The following is a 14,795-nucleotide window of genomic DNA, read 5'->3' on the forward strand; positions in this document are numbered from 1 at the left end:
TTTATTTATTTATTTTGTCCGCTATATCAACGTGTTTGTGACTATTGAGTGGTCTCCTGGCGGGTGACTTTAGAGTAGACTTTATTGATATTAGGGAGGCACTAAAAATTTTATCAACATCATGTCACCACATACAACCTAAGAACATAAAAAATCATTTCACAAGAAAACATATTTATAAAAATAAAAAAATGGAAAAAGCCCAAATAATAAAAATAAAAATGGGAAAAAGGAATTTTTAAGATAAGAAGACAAATAGGCCCTCCTTTTCTCTTTTTCTGTTTTGGTTGGCTAAGTAATAGCTTTATCTTTTTTTTTCCTCTTTCGCAAATTTCTGATATTGGTCAAAATATTTTCCCAAAATTTCAGTGCTTCTCAAAACCAGATTTTTCCGTTTGTGTATTGTGTTGTAGTTTTATTAGGCCTGGTCACTTCACCGATTTGAGTTTTGTTACAGTAAAAAGTTCTCAGAAACAGTCATATCTAACTTTTTTACTACAGTAAAAAGCTCTCATATAAAATTACATCTCAACTCTAATTACAAACTCAAATCAGCGAAATGAACAGATCCATTTATTTATTTTTGTGGGTTTTTGAAAAATTTGCTTGCTTGCACAAAGCGGAAAAGTCTTCATAGTCAAACAGGGGATATAGGCAATAATATTCCTCTACCTTTCACTCACATTACGTGTTAACAACAGTTTTTTTTCCCCCTTTTTTTTCATCTTTTTATAACCCTTTTTATTATTCACATTAGCCTTATATTTATAAAGATATTTGAAAAAAAAAAAGAGAGTTGAAATCTTTTAATAACATCAAAATAAAAAGAAAAGAAAAGCTCAACATTTTACTTCATATACAATACAACTAGGAAGTCACATACACACATATACAATACAAGCCCCTCTCTCTCTCTCTCTCTCTCTCTCTCTCTCTCTTATTTCACCTTCCTTTCCACATCCATTTATGAGAGATTCCTCCAATGGTCTTTTCCCTTCCATTGGATTGTACAGAGTCCCAGCTACAAAACCCATCTCAATCCCTTGATTTCTTGTTGATTTTAGCCTCTTTTTCTCTGATTTTTCTTAACACTGTAAAGACATAAAAGAAAGGAAGGAAAAAAAAAAAAAAAAAACTTCTCTTCTGGTTCTCTTGGCTTCCGCTTTGTTCTGCAAACAAACTCTTTTTCTGGTTTTTTTTTTTTTATTTTTGCTGCAGAAAAAAATAATCCATACCCAGTTGTATATGTTCAAAGAGAATAATCATTTTTTCTTTTGTTTTGCATAAATTTTGACTTTCTCACTCTTTTTTTTTGTGTCTTTCTGTCAATAAATTATTTCTTTTTTGCTCCTTTATTCTTCTATAAATTTTCCATCTCTTCAATTTGTGGAAGAAAGAGAGAAAGCATGGGCAAGCAAGGACCTTGCCATCACTGTGGAGTTACAAGTGAGTTCTTGTTTCTCCATTTTTTTTCCTTTCCATTTCCAAAAAATTAAAAATAAATTTTCTTGGGTTCTTTCTTTTTTGTGGAAGAAAAATTCTGGAAATAATTCGTTATGGAAGAGAATTGAAGTTTGGGGAAAGAGAAGAAATTAATTTACCTGGGCAAGGAGTTAAATACAAAATCTAGAATTATATGAAACTGCTGCTATTTGTAATGTTTCTGTTTGTATATGAACTCTGAACTACAAGTGTCCTTTTTGTTTCTTTTTTAATATCTTTTTTTTTTTTTTTTTTTGCTTCTTTGAGTTCTGAATTTCTTTCGTGAATTTAATTGCTCATGTTCTCATTTTTAGACCTCTTTTTTCTTTCCTCTTTTATTGATTGGTGTTTTTTTGTCCCTTTGACTCTCATTCAAGAATCAAGACTCAACATGTGTCTCACCAATGCAATATTTGAGCTCCGGAGTCTTGAGAGTTTTGTACATAATTTGCTTATTTCTATGTTATTTATGAACTCAGAGACAAACCCACAATTCTTGTTTGCAATATGAGTTACAAATTCAATTTGCAAGGAAATGTGCTTTTTTTAAGTGCCCATATTTGAATTCCTTACATTTCCAATAGCTAATGGTCCAAAATTACAATTGCTTGAGAAAAAACTTCCTTTTTACTGAAAGGCTATTATGTTTGTTATATCCTCTCTTCTATAGCTTTAGTTTTTCTTTTCATTTGGGATGGGAGTTCAATAGCTTTAAGTCTTGAAATTGTTGAAATTTCTTAAAAGATTAGTTGTGTTATTGTAATAGCTAAAAAAATTCTAAATGTTTACTTCACTAAACCATTTAACATCGAGTTTTTAGTTTCAAAACTTGTCACAAGTGGAGTTTATGTTCAATTCAGTTCAAGGTAAATTCAAAACCTTGTGTCAGCACAATGAAGAATGATCCTAATTATTTGTGCGGAAATTACAGTGATCCCATTTGCAGTGACTATTAAATAAGCTCTTTTAATCAAGTGTTCCAAAGTGAAAATGAAGAACACGAGCTTCTCTTAGTCACAAATGATTGTAGTGACCATTTTTTCTGGCAATGCACAAGCGTTTTACTGATCCAAGACCATCATTTTAGAATAATCATAGGATTGCATCTTGGTTTCTTGAAGAAGAGCTGATTGTTTTTGTGTTATCTTAACGTTACAATTTGAAATGGATTTTTACAACGATGGAGATTGAAACACATGGGTGTTTGGTTATGTGTTTCAACACTTTCTTTTTATTGTTCTATATGTATTGACTTCTAACAAACAAGTATTGGAACAGGCACCCCCCTTTGGCGCAATGGGCCTCCTGAGAAGCCAGTGCTGTGCAATGCATGCGGATCTCGATGGAGGACAAAGGGAACACTAGCAAATTACACGCCTCTTCATGCTCGGGCTGAGCCTGATGATTTTGAAGATCACAGAGTTGCCAAGGTGAAGAGCATATCCATAAACAAGAACAAAGAGGTGAAACCGCTTAAAAGAAAGCAGAATCATGATAGTATGGTGATGGTTGGAGGGCTTTCAACTGATTACAACCAGGGTTTCCGAAAGGTTGTGGACGAAGATGCAAGTAACAGATCTAGTTCTGGCTCAGCCATATCTAACTCTGAGAGCTGTGCACAATTTTGCAGTGGAGATGCTAGTGATTTGACAGGTTGGATATTTACAAAGATTGAAACTCATTGAGACACAAACGTTTCTTTATCACTTCTTTATGCTCGAGAGCGTGATGTAGTCTATTATTTTCTGGGAATAGAGAGCATATCATGCCATGCTTTAATAATGTATGAAACAAATGGTAACAGAAGGACTATGATCCAATTGTTTCCCCTACGTCGCTGTGAAGTTATTTTCAGTTGACTCAAATGAAGATAGGAAGCTTCCATTGCTTTTACTCTATCAACATTGTGGTTTATTTATCTTATTTAGCATCCAATATCTGAAATGTAAACTCTTAAAGTTGCGAAATTTTTCTTATTGTTGATACATGCTCAACCTGTCTTTTATAGGTCCAGCACAGTCGGTGGTGTGGGATACGATGGTACCCTCTAGGAAAAGGACTTGCGTTAATCGTCCGAAACAATCTTCTGTTGAGAAGCTGACAAAGGATCTTTATACCATTTTACAAGAACAACAGTCTTCATACTTCTCTGGATCTTCTGAAGAAGATCTACTTTTTGAGAGTGAAACACCAATGGTTTCGGTTGAGATAGGACATGGAAGCGTCCTAATTAGGCATCCCAATGCCATTCTTAGAGAAGAGGAATCTGAAGCTAGCTCGCTTTCTGTCGATAACAAACATTCCCATAGTAACGAGGCTTATTCTCGGTCTGCAACCCTTTATGATAGCATGGGTGCTAATTTTATCGGTCCAGGAAGTGAAAAGATTAACTTTTCTGGACAAGGGATGCAACAAGAGCAAGTTAAAAGGTAACTCTTCTCCCCAGTTTATCAAAGTTTTCACTTGCATTAGTGTTTATTACATAGATATAGAATTCAAAAACATCTATATAGTTGCAAAACACTGATAAAAAGCCTTTTTGCATCCCAAACTCTAAAACATATGACTATAAGTCTAATATTATTTCCAAGGCCGCAGAATATCCGTGGTTTATGAGGATAATTTTGTATGCATGAGCAAGCATATTCTTGCCTCTGGACAAATGTAGCACAGTTGCTAATAAGGAACTTGGTATTCCAGTGTCAGAGAAGGATGCATATTCTCTCCCTATAAGTAATATTTATATGGTTTGGCGTGGCAGGGAAAAGTCTCAGCATGAGATCTTCCAAATATTGGGAAGCCATAATTCACCGTTGCGTCATATAGATTTGGCTGTAAGCTGCTTTTTATGGTCTTTTCCGCAAAACAATCTGTTCAATTTTTTTTTTTTTTTTTCTTGTTAGATGTGGGCCTAATTCTTGTTTCTTGTAGGATACTATAAATTTTGAGGAGTTCATGAGATACTTGACAAATGAAGAGCAACAACAACTACTGAAGTATCTTCCTTCAGTTGATGTTGCTAAACTTCCTGAAAGGTTAGAATTTTCATCAGTCGTGTTGTTAGGTAGACGATGATCGTATGATGATTGTTTAACTAACAGAGTGTGCAACTTAGCAATATGATTTTTGGGAGATTTCGGTTGTTATTTTAGCCGAGTAAAAGTAATCTAAGAAGAGGATACATGATATGATATTCATAGTGGTTTACTTGTTTTGCATTTGCAGCCTCAAAAGCTTGTTTGATAGCCCTCAATTCAGGGAGAACTTAACTTCCTTTCAACAACTGCTTGGGAAAGGAGTCTTTGATATCTCCTTCTCAGGGGTGAAACCCGAAGACTGTAAAACTTTAAAGAGGCTTGCATTATCCAACTTGTCGAAATCTAAATGGCTTGAACACTATCATCTTCTCAAGGTTTGGATTCATTCTATATTTGTACCTTGTCAGATAATAGTTTATATGGCAAGTGAACCAAGCATTTCATCGCCGCTTATTAGCATCTCATTTTTCATTGCAGAATTCTAAAAGTAGCTCGAGAGCAGCTGTTGTTGCTGGACCTAATGTCACGGCGTCTAATAATTTTGCAAATGCGAAGAGATCACAAGACAGCCAAAATAAAAAATTTCCAGGTTGGCCGAAAATAATTTCTTCTATATTGTTGGATGATGCTAGTTCTTAGGTGTTGGTGAATTTCTTATTAGATGAAACCACTTATTCTCTACTCTGGTAAAGATAAACCAAAGAGTAGAAGCCAACAAAATAAGATAAATACATCTAAAAAAGAGTGAAATTTTCCCCGTCATTAACAAATGCTTAGTGACCTAAAGGGTCTTTAAATGCAAAATTGCTTCTAGTACTTCAAAATTTGAAGAAATGTTGTTGGATTTAATACCATTCGTACCCTTTTTGCAATAGCCAGTTCTGACAAACTTGTGGGATTTAATATTATTCACACCCTTTTAGCAATAGCTGATTTTGACAAAGTTATAAAACAAACAAATGGCACATATCTGATCTCTCTCTCTCTCTCTCTCTCTCTCTTTACATGTTTCGTTGCTCTCACGTGTGCAAAAAAACAGCAGTTTTTCTGTAAACTTCTGTAGCATTATACTGCAACTGCAATTTTCTAAAGGTATTTTGCATGTTGCAGAAGTGAAGATTGTGATGAAGAGCCCCAAGAGGGTGATAATGAAGAGTAGTTATGAAAAGAAAGAAGTCATAGACAATGACGGTTCTTGCTTTAGCCCAAGAAGCCTGTTTGCTTTGCCACCAGATGGCAGCTCATTCTTGCTGGAGTCAATCAATTTTGTCAAAGAAAGTTCCGATCAGGATCTGCTGCTGGACGTGCCATCCCACGGCTCTTTCGCACAAGCAGAGCTTCTCCACCCGGCATTAAGTTTTGGTTCCCAACAGACGAGCACTAGCAGTAGCTCTATATACCCACATCTTCTCCATCCCTGAAAACGCCGAGTGTACCCAGCATCGATCTGTAGGACTATATAAGAATTTTCTATGCCTGAGCTAGAATCCATGACTGCGGTTCACGTATTTTTGCTTGGTAGACACAAAAAGAGAGAAAAAGAAGTCTGTGAATGAGGTTTGATAGTTGTTTCTTCTTTTCCCTTGACTTTTTGAACTTGGAATTCTAGGGGATGAATTTGGGTGGGTTTTTGTTGTATAGGTTGACAATAGGTTGTAATATATAGTTCATTATGCACAAGCGGTGAAATTCTAGGTTTTTGTATGAAAACTTGCAGCTTTTAGTCTTTGCTTGGCTATAGTAAGCATGAGATAAAGGTGGGTTTTTTCTTAATTGTCGTTAGTCATCAACATTTTATTGAAATAAAATGAGGATTACACTGAAGGACATAAAATAAGATCCTCATTTTGGATAGGGAAAAAAAAAAGGTGTTGTCATGGAACAAGAAAGAAAGGAAAGATGAGGATGTTAGGTGTTTCATAAGATAGGATTCTAGGTTGAACAGTTCAACAATGTCTTATTGGCTTGTGAAAGGTGGTTTGGAAGAAGTTAGTGGAGAGAAAATTTCAATGCGAGTTTACTTATCCAAGTGTATGTTACTCCAAATATTAATGGAACTAACCCAACTATAGTATTTTGGCTTGTAGTGCTAGTCTCATTAGTGATATTCCTATGCAACAACTACAAGGCATCAAATTTTAGTTCAAGTGAAAGAGAGTGAATAGTTCTAAGCTTCATCAACCTTTTCTGAAGCCATGTTGAGAATTTAGTCCCAAAACCATTTTCTACATAACAGTTACATAGCAAAGCAATTGAGGTATTTTAAGGTCTCGTTTATTTCACGAATTTGAGTTTTTAATTCGAGTTGAGATGTGACATTTTCTTAGAACTTTTAACTGTAGTAAAAAAAGTTAGGTGTGATATTTTTTAAGAGCTTTTAACTGTAAAAATTTAGAATTAAATACTCAAATCGATGAAATAAATGAGGCTTAAGATTTTTTTTCCTTATAGATATTGCAATGCCTAATTGGACCTAATTGGTACTTACATTCTTTATTTTAAGTTTTGATGCTGCCTAATGAACAAAAAAAAAAGGGAAAGTGTAAATTTCTTTTTTTGGGAAAGTTTTTTCTTTTTTGGAAACAGATATCATTCTGAAAAGCAAGTATATTCATTCAAATTCAAAATCTTTAGAAAATAAGCCCAAGATCTCTGTTCAGTCTCTTCCCTAATAATTCAGTTGGGAGGATGATAACTGTGTAAATATATTTGAATTCGTCTCCTGATAGTTAATACCTTTAATCAGCTTTATCCCTCTCCCACTGTAAGAAAATCACACAAAGACAGGTTCTTCTTAATTTCAAGTCCTTTTTTTATTTTTTTAAAATCAAAATATTGAAATAGGCTATTTTGTTGCTATTAAAACGGTTTTCCAATGACATAAAGAAAAGTGCTTGGATATTTGTTTGATTGTATCCTTCTTTAAACATGTATAGAGGATCGAATCCACACCTACTAAACTTAAACCCCACCCACCCCATCTTAACCTATGATTAGTCAACTTAAATTTCACTGATTTGAGTTTTCAATTTTAATTTCACTACAGTTAAAAACTCTCATAAAAAGTCACATTTAACCTTTTCTGTTAAGCTCTCACATAAAATCTTATCTCAGTTCAAATTGAAAACTTGAATTCAAATCAACAAAATGAACTAGGCATGAGAACCAAACTCCTCATGTAAAAATGTACTGAAAAAAAAAAAAAAAAAACCTCGTTTAAAATTGTGACTTAACAGGCAAAGATTGTCCTTCCATTGTTATAGTGGGCCTATGAATGACCATGATGCTGTTAATGCAAAGCCGAGGCAGCACACTTGGGAACCAATCTAAAGTTGAACGTAGCTTTTAGCTTGGCAAAAGCAACACAATCCTTGTTCAATGCACACATGCTTCTACAAAAAGTTCCACATTTTTCCCAACTTCCATAATGTTGTTAATGCAACTTCCTTTACACCTGTTTCCTTCTTTGTTCGAGTAATCCCGCACTTAATGACCATTCATTTACTGTACCATTTAGTAGTGAAAACAAAAAAGATAAATTATACGAATGGTCTCTAGACTCTTTAAAAGGTGACAGTTTAATCATTAAATTTTTATTTTTGACGAAACAAACTTCAAACTATTTAAAATGGTGTAATGTAATGCCGTCCAAAAAGTAACGACATAATAACCTAAAAAAGTGACATTATGGTCAACTTTAATAGGTTATGATTTAATCCTTATTTTTAGACAGGATTTAACAAAAATGATAACATTGTACCCTTTTAAATAATTTAAGGCTCGTTTCGTCAAAAAAAAATTAGAGACCAAACTGTCACTTTTTAACAAATTTGGGGACTATTCGTGCCAATTACGCAAACAAAATATAATGGAACAATTGTTAATAAAGTGGTATCACTATTGTCAAAAACAAGATATTCTATACAAAAACAAGATATTCTATACAAAATAGCCTAAACAAGATATTCCAATCTTGGTTGCTGAATTCATAGCACCAGAAACAGAGAATCACCTTGCAAAATGACACTCCTAATACTAACTGACCAATCATTCCCTAACCATCAATCTACCAACTCTTCTCCTTCTAATTCTTCCAAAATTTTCGGTTCCCAAATCATCACCATCCCTGAAACCAGTTCCCTCTTCCGGCCACCATACCGGCCGAGGAAAAGTCATGCCACGCCCCTTACAGACTTCCAGAATGCTAAAGCTTGAAATGCCATCATCACAATCTTCTTTAGATAGTCTCAACACATCCAACAATGTGACCTCACTATCACCACCGGCCACGTTCCCCGATCGCCCGAGAAGCGAATTGGGCAGCATGCGACGGCCCGGCGGCAATTGTTCGTGTTCAACAGCCGCTGTCTCCTGCGTGGCGCCGGTTCTATTGTTTCGAACAGTGTCAACGAACTCTTGCGAAGATGTTTTTTCCTTGCCATTGCTTTGTTCTCCATTGGCTGCGTTTGTTCCATTGCTCTTACCATTTCTCGGATTCAAAACGCCGTAGTTTGGTTCGGTTCCCAATTCCACGACTTCGGTGGAGTCATCGTTATCGGTGAACTCCAACTTCCTCTTTGCCGAGCTTTGTTCACCGGATTTCGCATCTTCACCGTCATTTTCAAGATTTTCGTTGGAATCAGAACTGTGATTTGCTGAAGTAGCCCTCTCTGGCTCCAATTCTTCATCAGATTCTTCTAAATTTTGCACTGAAACCTTCAATTTCTTCAATGGTGACTCGCCCAAACCATCCACCAAAGACAATTCCCTCGTCAAAACCCTAGCTCTCGTCGATTCTGTCTCCAAAACCTGCACAAGCGATCGATTCAAGTCCAAATAGGCGTTTTCCCTCTGCGTAAGCTGAACCTCCGAAAACCCTAGGTCCGAGTCCCGGCTCAAATCCACCGTCCCCCCGGCACAGTTGGCGTCCGAGCTCCCAATTCCGATGGCCACCGTTTCACCGCCGCCGTCAGGACTCCTCCGACCAAGGTCGCAGCCGTCGACGTCCACCGTCGGTCGCACCTCGTTGGAGCTTTGAGCCGCCGACTCCTCTGGCGGGGTGTGGAAAACGTCGCGGGAGTTGCTGTTGTTCTCATCTTCTTCGCTCTCTGGTGGCGACACCATGACGATCCCGGTGGAAGCGAGCGGAATCTCGCCGGTTGATTCGGAGGACGACCCATCGTTTTCGGGGTTGTAGCGCTCGGGGGCGAAGGGGCAGCGTCGAAGGCGCTCCTCCTGAGAGGAGGAAATCTGGCAGAGAGGGAGCAGGGAGCCGAAGGGATCGTTGCCAGCGATGGCGCCGCCGCCATCCATTTCTTCTTCTTCTTTCTCAGGCGTCGAAGTTCTGGAAGTTTCCAGAATTTGTGTGGTTCTTTTTTTTTTTTTTTGGTCTTTTATTTATTTTTTATTAAGTTGCATCTTCTTCAATACGTACGAGTATTTGATTGGTGAGGCGATTGAAGTTCCCGCCTTTTTTTTAGTCAACGGTGTACGAGTAATCGATGAAGGGTCAGGATTAGACAATTTATATCGAAAGGTTTTTTTATCTCGAATATTATAGTTTACAAATGTTTTTTACAATGAAATTAATAAAATTATGTGTCAGAGTCATCGCCAGCCCGTCTAGCTCAGTCGGTAGAGCGCAAGGCTCTTAACCTTGTGGTCGTGGGTTCGAGCCCCACGGTGGGCGTGTCATTTTAGATGTGTTTAGAATTAATTTTGATTGTTTTTTAAAATGTTTTTACACGTCTTTTGAGACACGAAAATAAAAACAGTATGTAAACTGTGTTTGTTTAGTAAATATTTTTAAAACAAAAATAAAAAACAATGGCCGTGTTTGGAGTTGTTTTTCTTTTTCACATTTTTTGAGAAAGAAAAAATAAAAACGGGAGAAAAACGACGTTTGGCACAATTAAAGATAAAAAATGAAAATGAAAATGATTTTTTAGTTTAGTGTAAAATTAGAGATAAATGAAAAATGACGTTTAGTCGTTTTTTATTTTTTATTTCCGTTTTCTCCTCTCTCGAGTAGAAAGAGAGAGAGACATCAATGAATTTTTTATACTGAAAGCAATCTCTTCATAAAACTACCAAACGCATTTTCAAAAATAATTTATGTCTGATATTGAAAACATTTTCATTTCTATTTTTATACAAAAAATAAAATCATTTTAGAACGAGTTCCAAACGCACCAAATGAGAATAATTTTTGTAAAGGAATTAGAAAACGGTTGTTATCAACAATGTTATAATATATTAATTAATAATTATAACCAAACACAATTTCACTTTTTTATTATACTCAAAATAATCTCTTAAAAAACCAACCAAACGTAATTTCAGAATCGGTTTCAGAATAATTGTCAAAATAATCTCATTTTTATTTTTATACTAAAAATAAAATTATTTTAAAAATGTTACTAAATAACCCCTTTATATTTCTATTTCTTTTTAGAAGAGTTATGGGGAAAAACCCCCCATATTAATCTTCTTGTGGAGAATAAAAGTTTTTTTTTTAAAAAAAAGGGAAGAATAAGTAAGAATACAAGTTAAATTAGCTCACCTACTTCTTGTTTCCCTTTCAGATGAAAATTAAAATATAGAATTAATATATCTTTTTTTTTTATTTTTCTTTTCGTTTTGTATAAATGATCATACATTTTCTTTTTAACTTAGATATCATTAAATTTAATTATTGTAAGTGATTATTATAATATGTTGAAAATGAAATTTCATCAAATAAGATTACTGCTCATGTTTAGCTTACAACAATTGAACTCTCAAATATGAGCAGTAAATTAAAAGTGCATAAGTAGATGACATAATAAATTTATAGTGGTCATTATCAATGTATATACTACGTCAACTATGTTGCTAGTTGTGGTTTGATTATGGAGTATAATAATTCTCAACAAGGATAATTCAGCTAACCTTGGAACTTATCCTCTTATTCTATTGGAATTTAAACAGAAAAATCTTGCGGAGGATATTTTTGTAATTCTCGAAATTCAAATATTCTTATTTGTGTCACTAACTCGAGTAGACTACACAATCTTTAATTTTATTAAGTATTGACTAAAATGAATGAGCTACATATAGCTAACTAACTATGAAAAGATTATGACATCACCGAGAAGGCTAGGATGATCTATCAACATTTTATTAGATTTAAATTGTATATTTATAAAAAGAGTTTGGTTAAATAAATACAACCAAAAAAAAAAAAAACCTTATGAAGCGGGCTAATAAATAACAAAAAATAAACCAAAAATATTAATTTTTCAATGTTCATCAAGAGAAATAGAAAAGGATTACCTATAAAATTCCATTTCAACTACAACCCTTTTAACTATATGTCTTCCAATATTTAAAATGTAACATTTATTTCATCTGAACTATTAAATATTTATCAAAATTCTTTTTTGTTAGGATTTTTAATTCGGTAACCCAAACTCAAATTTAATACTCGAGTTTGAACTGGAGTAGTGAAACATCACTTATCCCTTGAATTTCAATAACTCGAATATGTCTTCTATAGTGCAGATTCTTTGCATAACAGTCTTTTCACAACCTTAAAATACAAGGTTTAGGTTTTCAGAAGGGAATATTTTCCATTTTCGATCATTTTCGTTTTCGTAATATGTTGACATAGGAATTGCGGATTCTTATTTTGATTGTGTTTTTATATTTATTGTTTAGGCCTTCAAAAGGAATATTTTTCATTTTCAATAATTTTCTTTTTGGTAATAAATTGACATAGGAATTGCGGATTCTCGTTTTGTTTGTTCTTCCTATTCCTTGTGCCATATATGTTTAATTTCTAATTTCTGCTTAAATTTTTCCTTGTTTAAAAATTTCTTATAAGCTATAACTATGTGCTCTCTTCTGTAATTTAAATAAGACTCTATTTAATGAAACTGAGTTATTTGTGGCAATTTGATCTCTTCTAAATTTTGGCATTCTATATAAATCAACATGTTAATACATTTATCCCACCACCTTTTTTTTTTTTTTGATAACTAATACATTTATCCATTTTATTTTTATTGTTTCAATTCATCTAACTTAAGTTTATGCTACATCTATTTTTTAATAGAAATTAACACAATTGATATGTGGTATATAATATGAGTCTAAATTTGTTGTCTCTATTTTCCTATCTCATTAGCTATTGCTCTACTAATTATTTGTCACGTCATATAAATTTAAGAATCTGACCCTATAAATAGGAACAAAATACTAAAAATATTTGAACAATTCATGAGGTATCAAACTTTAATTGAAACGACACCTACCGAGGCAAGAAAATAGAATAAAAGATCTTGGCGATTCTATTATTTAACAAACTAATTTAAAAAAACAATTTTTTTTTCAATAAATAATCCCTCCTTTTCTTTTAATTACATGACGATACATTATATTGTGATTATCCAACATATTTCACTCTTCATGTGGCACGTATTATTTTGAATTAATTACAAAAATTCTTTCTGAACCATGACTTATGACATTTTGCCCTCTAATCTTTAAAACATAACATCTGTTTCCCATGAACTATGAATTGTTAACAAAAATGCCACTTCCTTCATTTTTTAACAAAAAAGTAGCTCATATTACATAATTGAAGGGTATTTTAGTAGTCCTTCATGATCTTGAAAATATTACAAATTAAAAAATTGAAACTTTATAAGTACTTTTTAATTAATTAATTAATTAGAAGAGTAAAATTGAAATTTTGTTTAATTGTTTTATTTTATTTATTATCCTATTAAATTAAAATAGTATAATAAATTATTTAGCAATTGTGCACCAAATTACTAAATCAAATTTTATTTTTTAAAATATAAATTCAAGAATCATGAATAAAAGAGTAATTGTGCACTAAATTATTTAGCAACAGTCAATATTTGTGTGATATGTGGCGATTCTATCAAAAATACTAACGGAAGGAGCATTTTTTGTTAACAATTCATAGTTTGAAAAAATAAATGTTACGTTTTAAAAATCAGATGGCAAAGTGTTACACAAGTCATAGTTTAAGTAGAATTTTTGTAATTAATGCTATTATTTTTGTAAGAATAAAAAAATAAAGCGTTTTTTAGTGCTCATTTGGTTCACACGTTCAAGTCAGTGATTTTGATTCATTAGCAGGAATTTTATGAGAGAATCATTAGGGGGAAATTTTTTAATTTCAATTCTTTGTGTAGGGGTGGCAATGGGGTGGGGTGGGGGCGGGAGATTATTTTCCATTCCCATGCCCGCATAAGAAGGGGCAGGGTCAAGAACTTTCCCCATACCGCCCTATCCCCATCATATAGAACTTTCATTTTAAAACTATACAAACTTAAAATAAAAATAGAGTAAAAATTCATTATACAATTAGATCAAAATGAAAAGTTCAATAATAAAACTAAATTCAACATATTGCTAACTGAATTAAAAAATAATAACCAACGCATAAGCGAAAAAAGTTTAAAAACATCAAAACATAAACATAAATTATCTTTTATTGTCCATTCCTAACAGCTTCAAAAGAGAATGTGGAGGTACTAGACCGTGCCTTTCTATGTATACATATAATATAGGAGAAAATTAATAATTGCCTTTTTCTTTTTCTGATATAAGGAACTATAATCGATAGTTTCCCTTTCTTAATAAAAAAGTGTAATTACCCTTTTAAGTAAAAATAATTTTAAAAGATTATGTGTATCTATACATATATTTATATAAAAAAAATACCACATTAATATCATAGTGAAAGCATGTTAAAGAGTACTTTTCCGTCTCTATCCCGTCACAAATCTGGGACTAGAATTTATCTCCATTTCTATCCCCATTCCCGATAGTTATCCCTCATTCTTGTCCTGTTCGGGCCGGGGCTTTGTCTCTATGGGAATTATTGTTAGCCCTATTTTTATAAAAAAAAAAACACTGTAACAGAATTATAATAATGAGTTTAAATGCATTTCCTAAACAGATTCTTAGAAATCGGGAAGGAATCTTATGAACGGCGTCGTTTCGTTAAGTGAAGGAACACTTCCGCTTTTTACCCATTGGGCCTACAAAAAGAAAAAGAGAGAGAGAGGAATGAAACGGATTTCTGGCATAGTTTTGCGCTCGCACACAACTTCACAATTTTAATTAGTGTCACTTCCTTCCTTCCTTCATGCTTCGGGTGTGAAGAACAGGCCGAATATGGCGGATTTTCACTGACGAACCGCCCATTTTCTCTCTACTACAACTACACAGAATCTCTCTCTCCTCTCTCTCTTTCCC

The 14,795-nt window shown here is 33.7% G+C and overlaps 1 protein-coding gene and 1 non-coding gene across 2 annotated transcripts; both read left to right on the forward strand.

Annotated features, from left to right (window-relative positions):
* Window positions 1-1,227: 1,227 nt before the first annotated feature.
* LOC21406792 (GATA transcription factor 26) lies at window positions 1,228-6,293 on the forward strand. The gene is made up of 8 exons (XM_010106540.2): window positions 1,228-1,446; window positions 2,761-3,135; window positions 3,491-3,911; window positions 4,244-4,316; window positions 4,414-4,517; window positions 4,708-4,894; window positions 4,998-5,109; window positions 5,631-6,293. The coding sequence occupies exons 1-8, from the start codon at window positions 1,407-1,409 to the stop codon at window positions 5,939-5,941; spliced, it is 1,623 nt and encodes a 540-aa protein (XP_010104842.1). The 5' UTR covers window positions 1,228-1,406; the 3' UTR covers window positions 5,942-6,293.
* Window positions 6,294-10,136: 3,843 nt separating this feature from the next.
* On the forward strand, window positions 10,137-10,209 carry TRNAK-CUU. The gene has a single exon. It is a non-coding gene; the product is annotated as a tRNA-Lys (tRNA).
* The last annotated feature ends 4,586 nt before the right edge of the window (window positions 10,210-14,795 follow it).

The sequence above is a fragment of the Morus notabilis genome, unplaced genomic scaffold (genome assembly GCF_000414095.1).
Source record: "Morus notabilis unplaced genomic scaffold, ASM41409v2 Scaffold789, whole genome shotgun sequence".
NCBI classification, from domain to species: Eukaryota; Viridiplantae; Streptophyta; class Magnoliopsida; order Rosales; family Moraceae; genus Morus; species Morus notabilis.

Coding starts and splice junctions, on each gene's coding strand:
- LOC21406792 (XM_010106540.2), top strand. CDS start 1,407: ATGGGCAAGCAAGGACCTTGCCATCACTGTGGAGTTACAA. Junction 3,136..3,490: donor AGATGCTAGTGATTTGACAG/GTTGGATATTTA, acceptor TGTCTTTTATAG/GTCCAGCACAGTCGGTGGTG. Junction 4,518..4,707: donor GTTGCTAAACTTCCTGAAAG/GTTAGAATTTTC, acceptor TTGCATTTGCAG/CCTCAAAAGCTTGTTTGATA.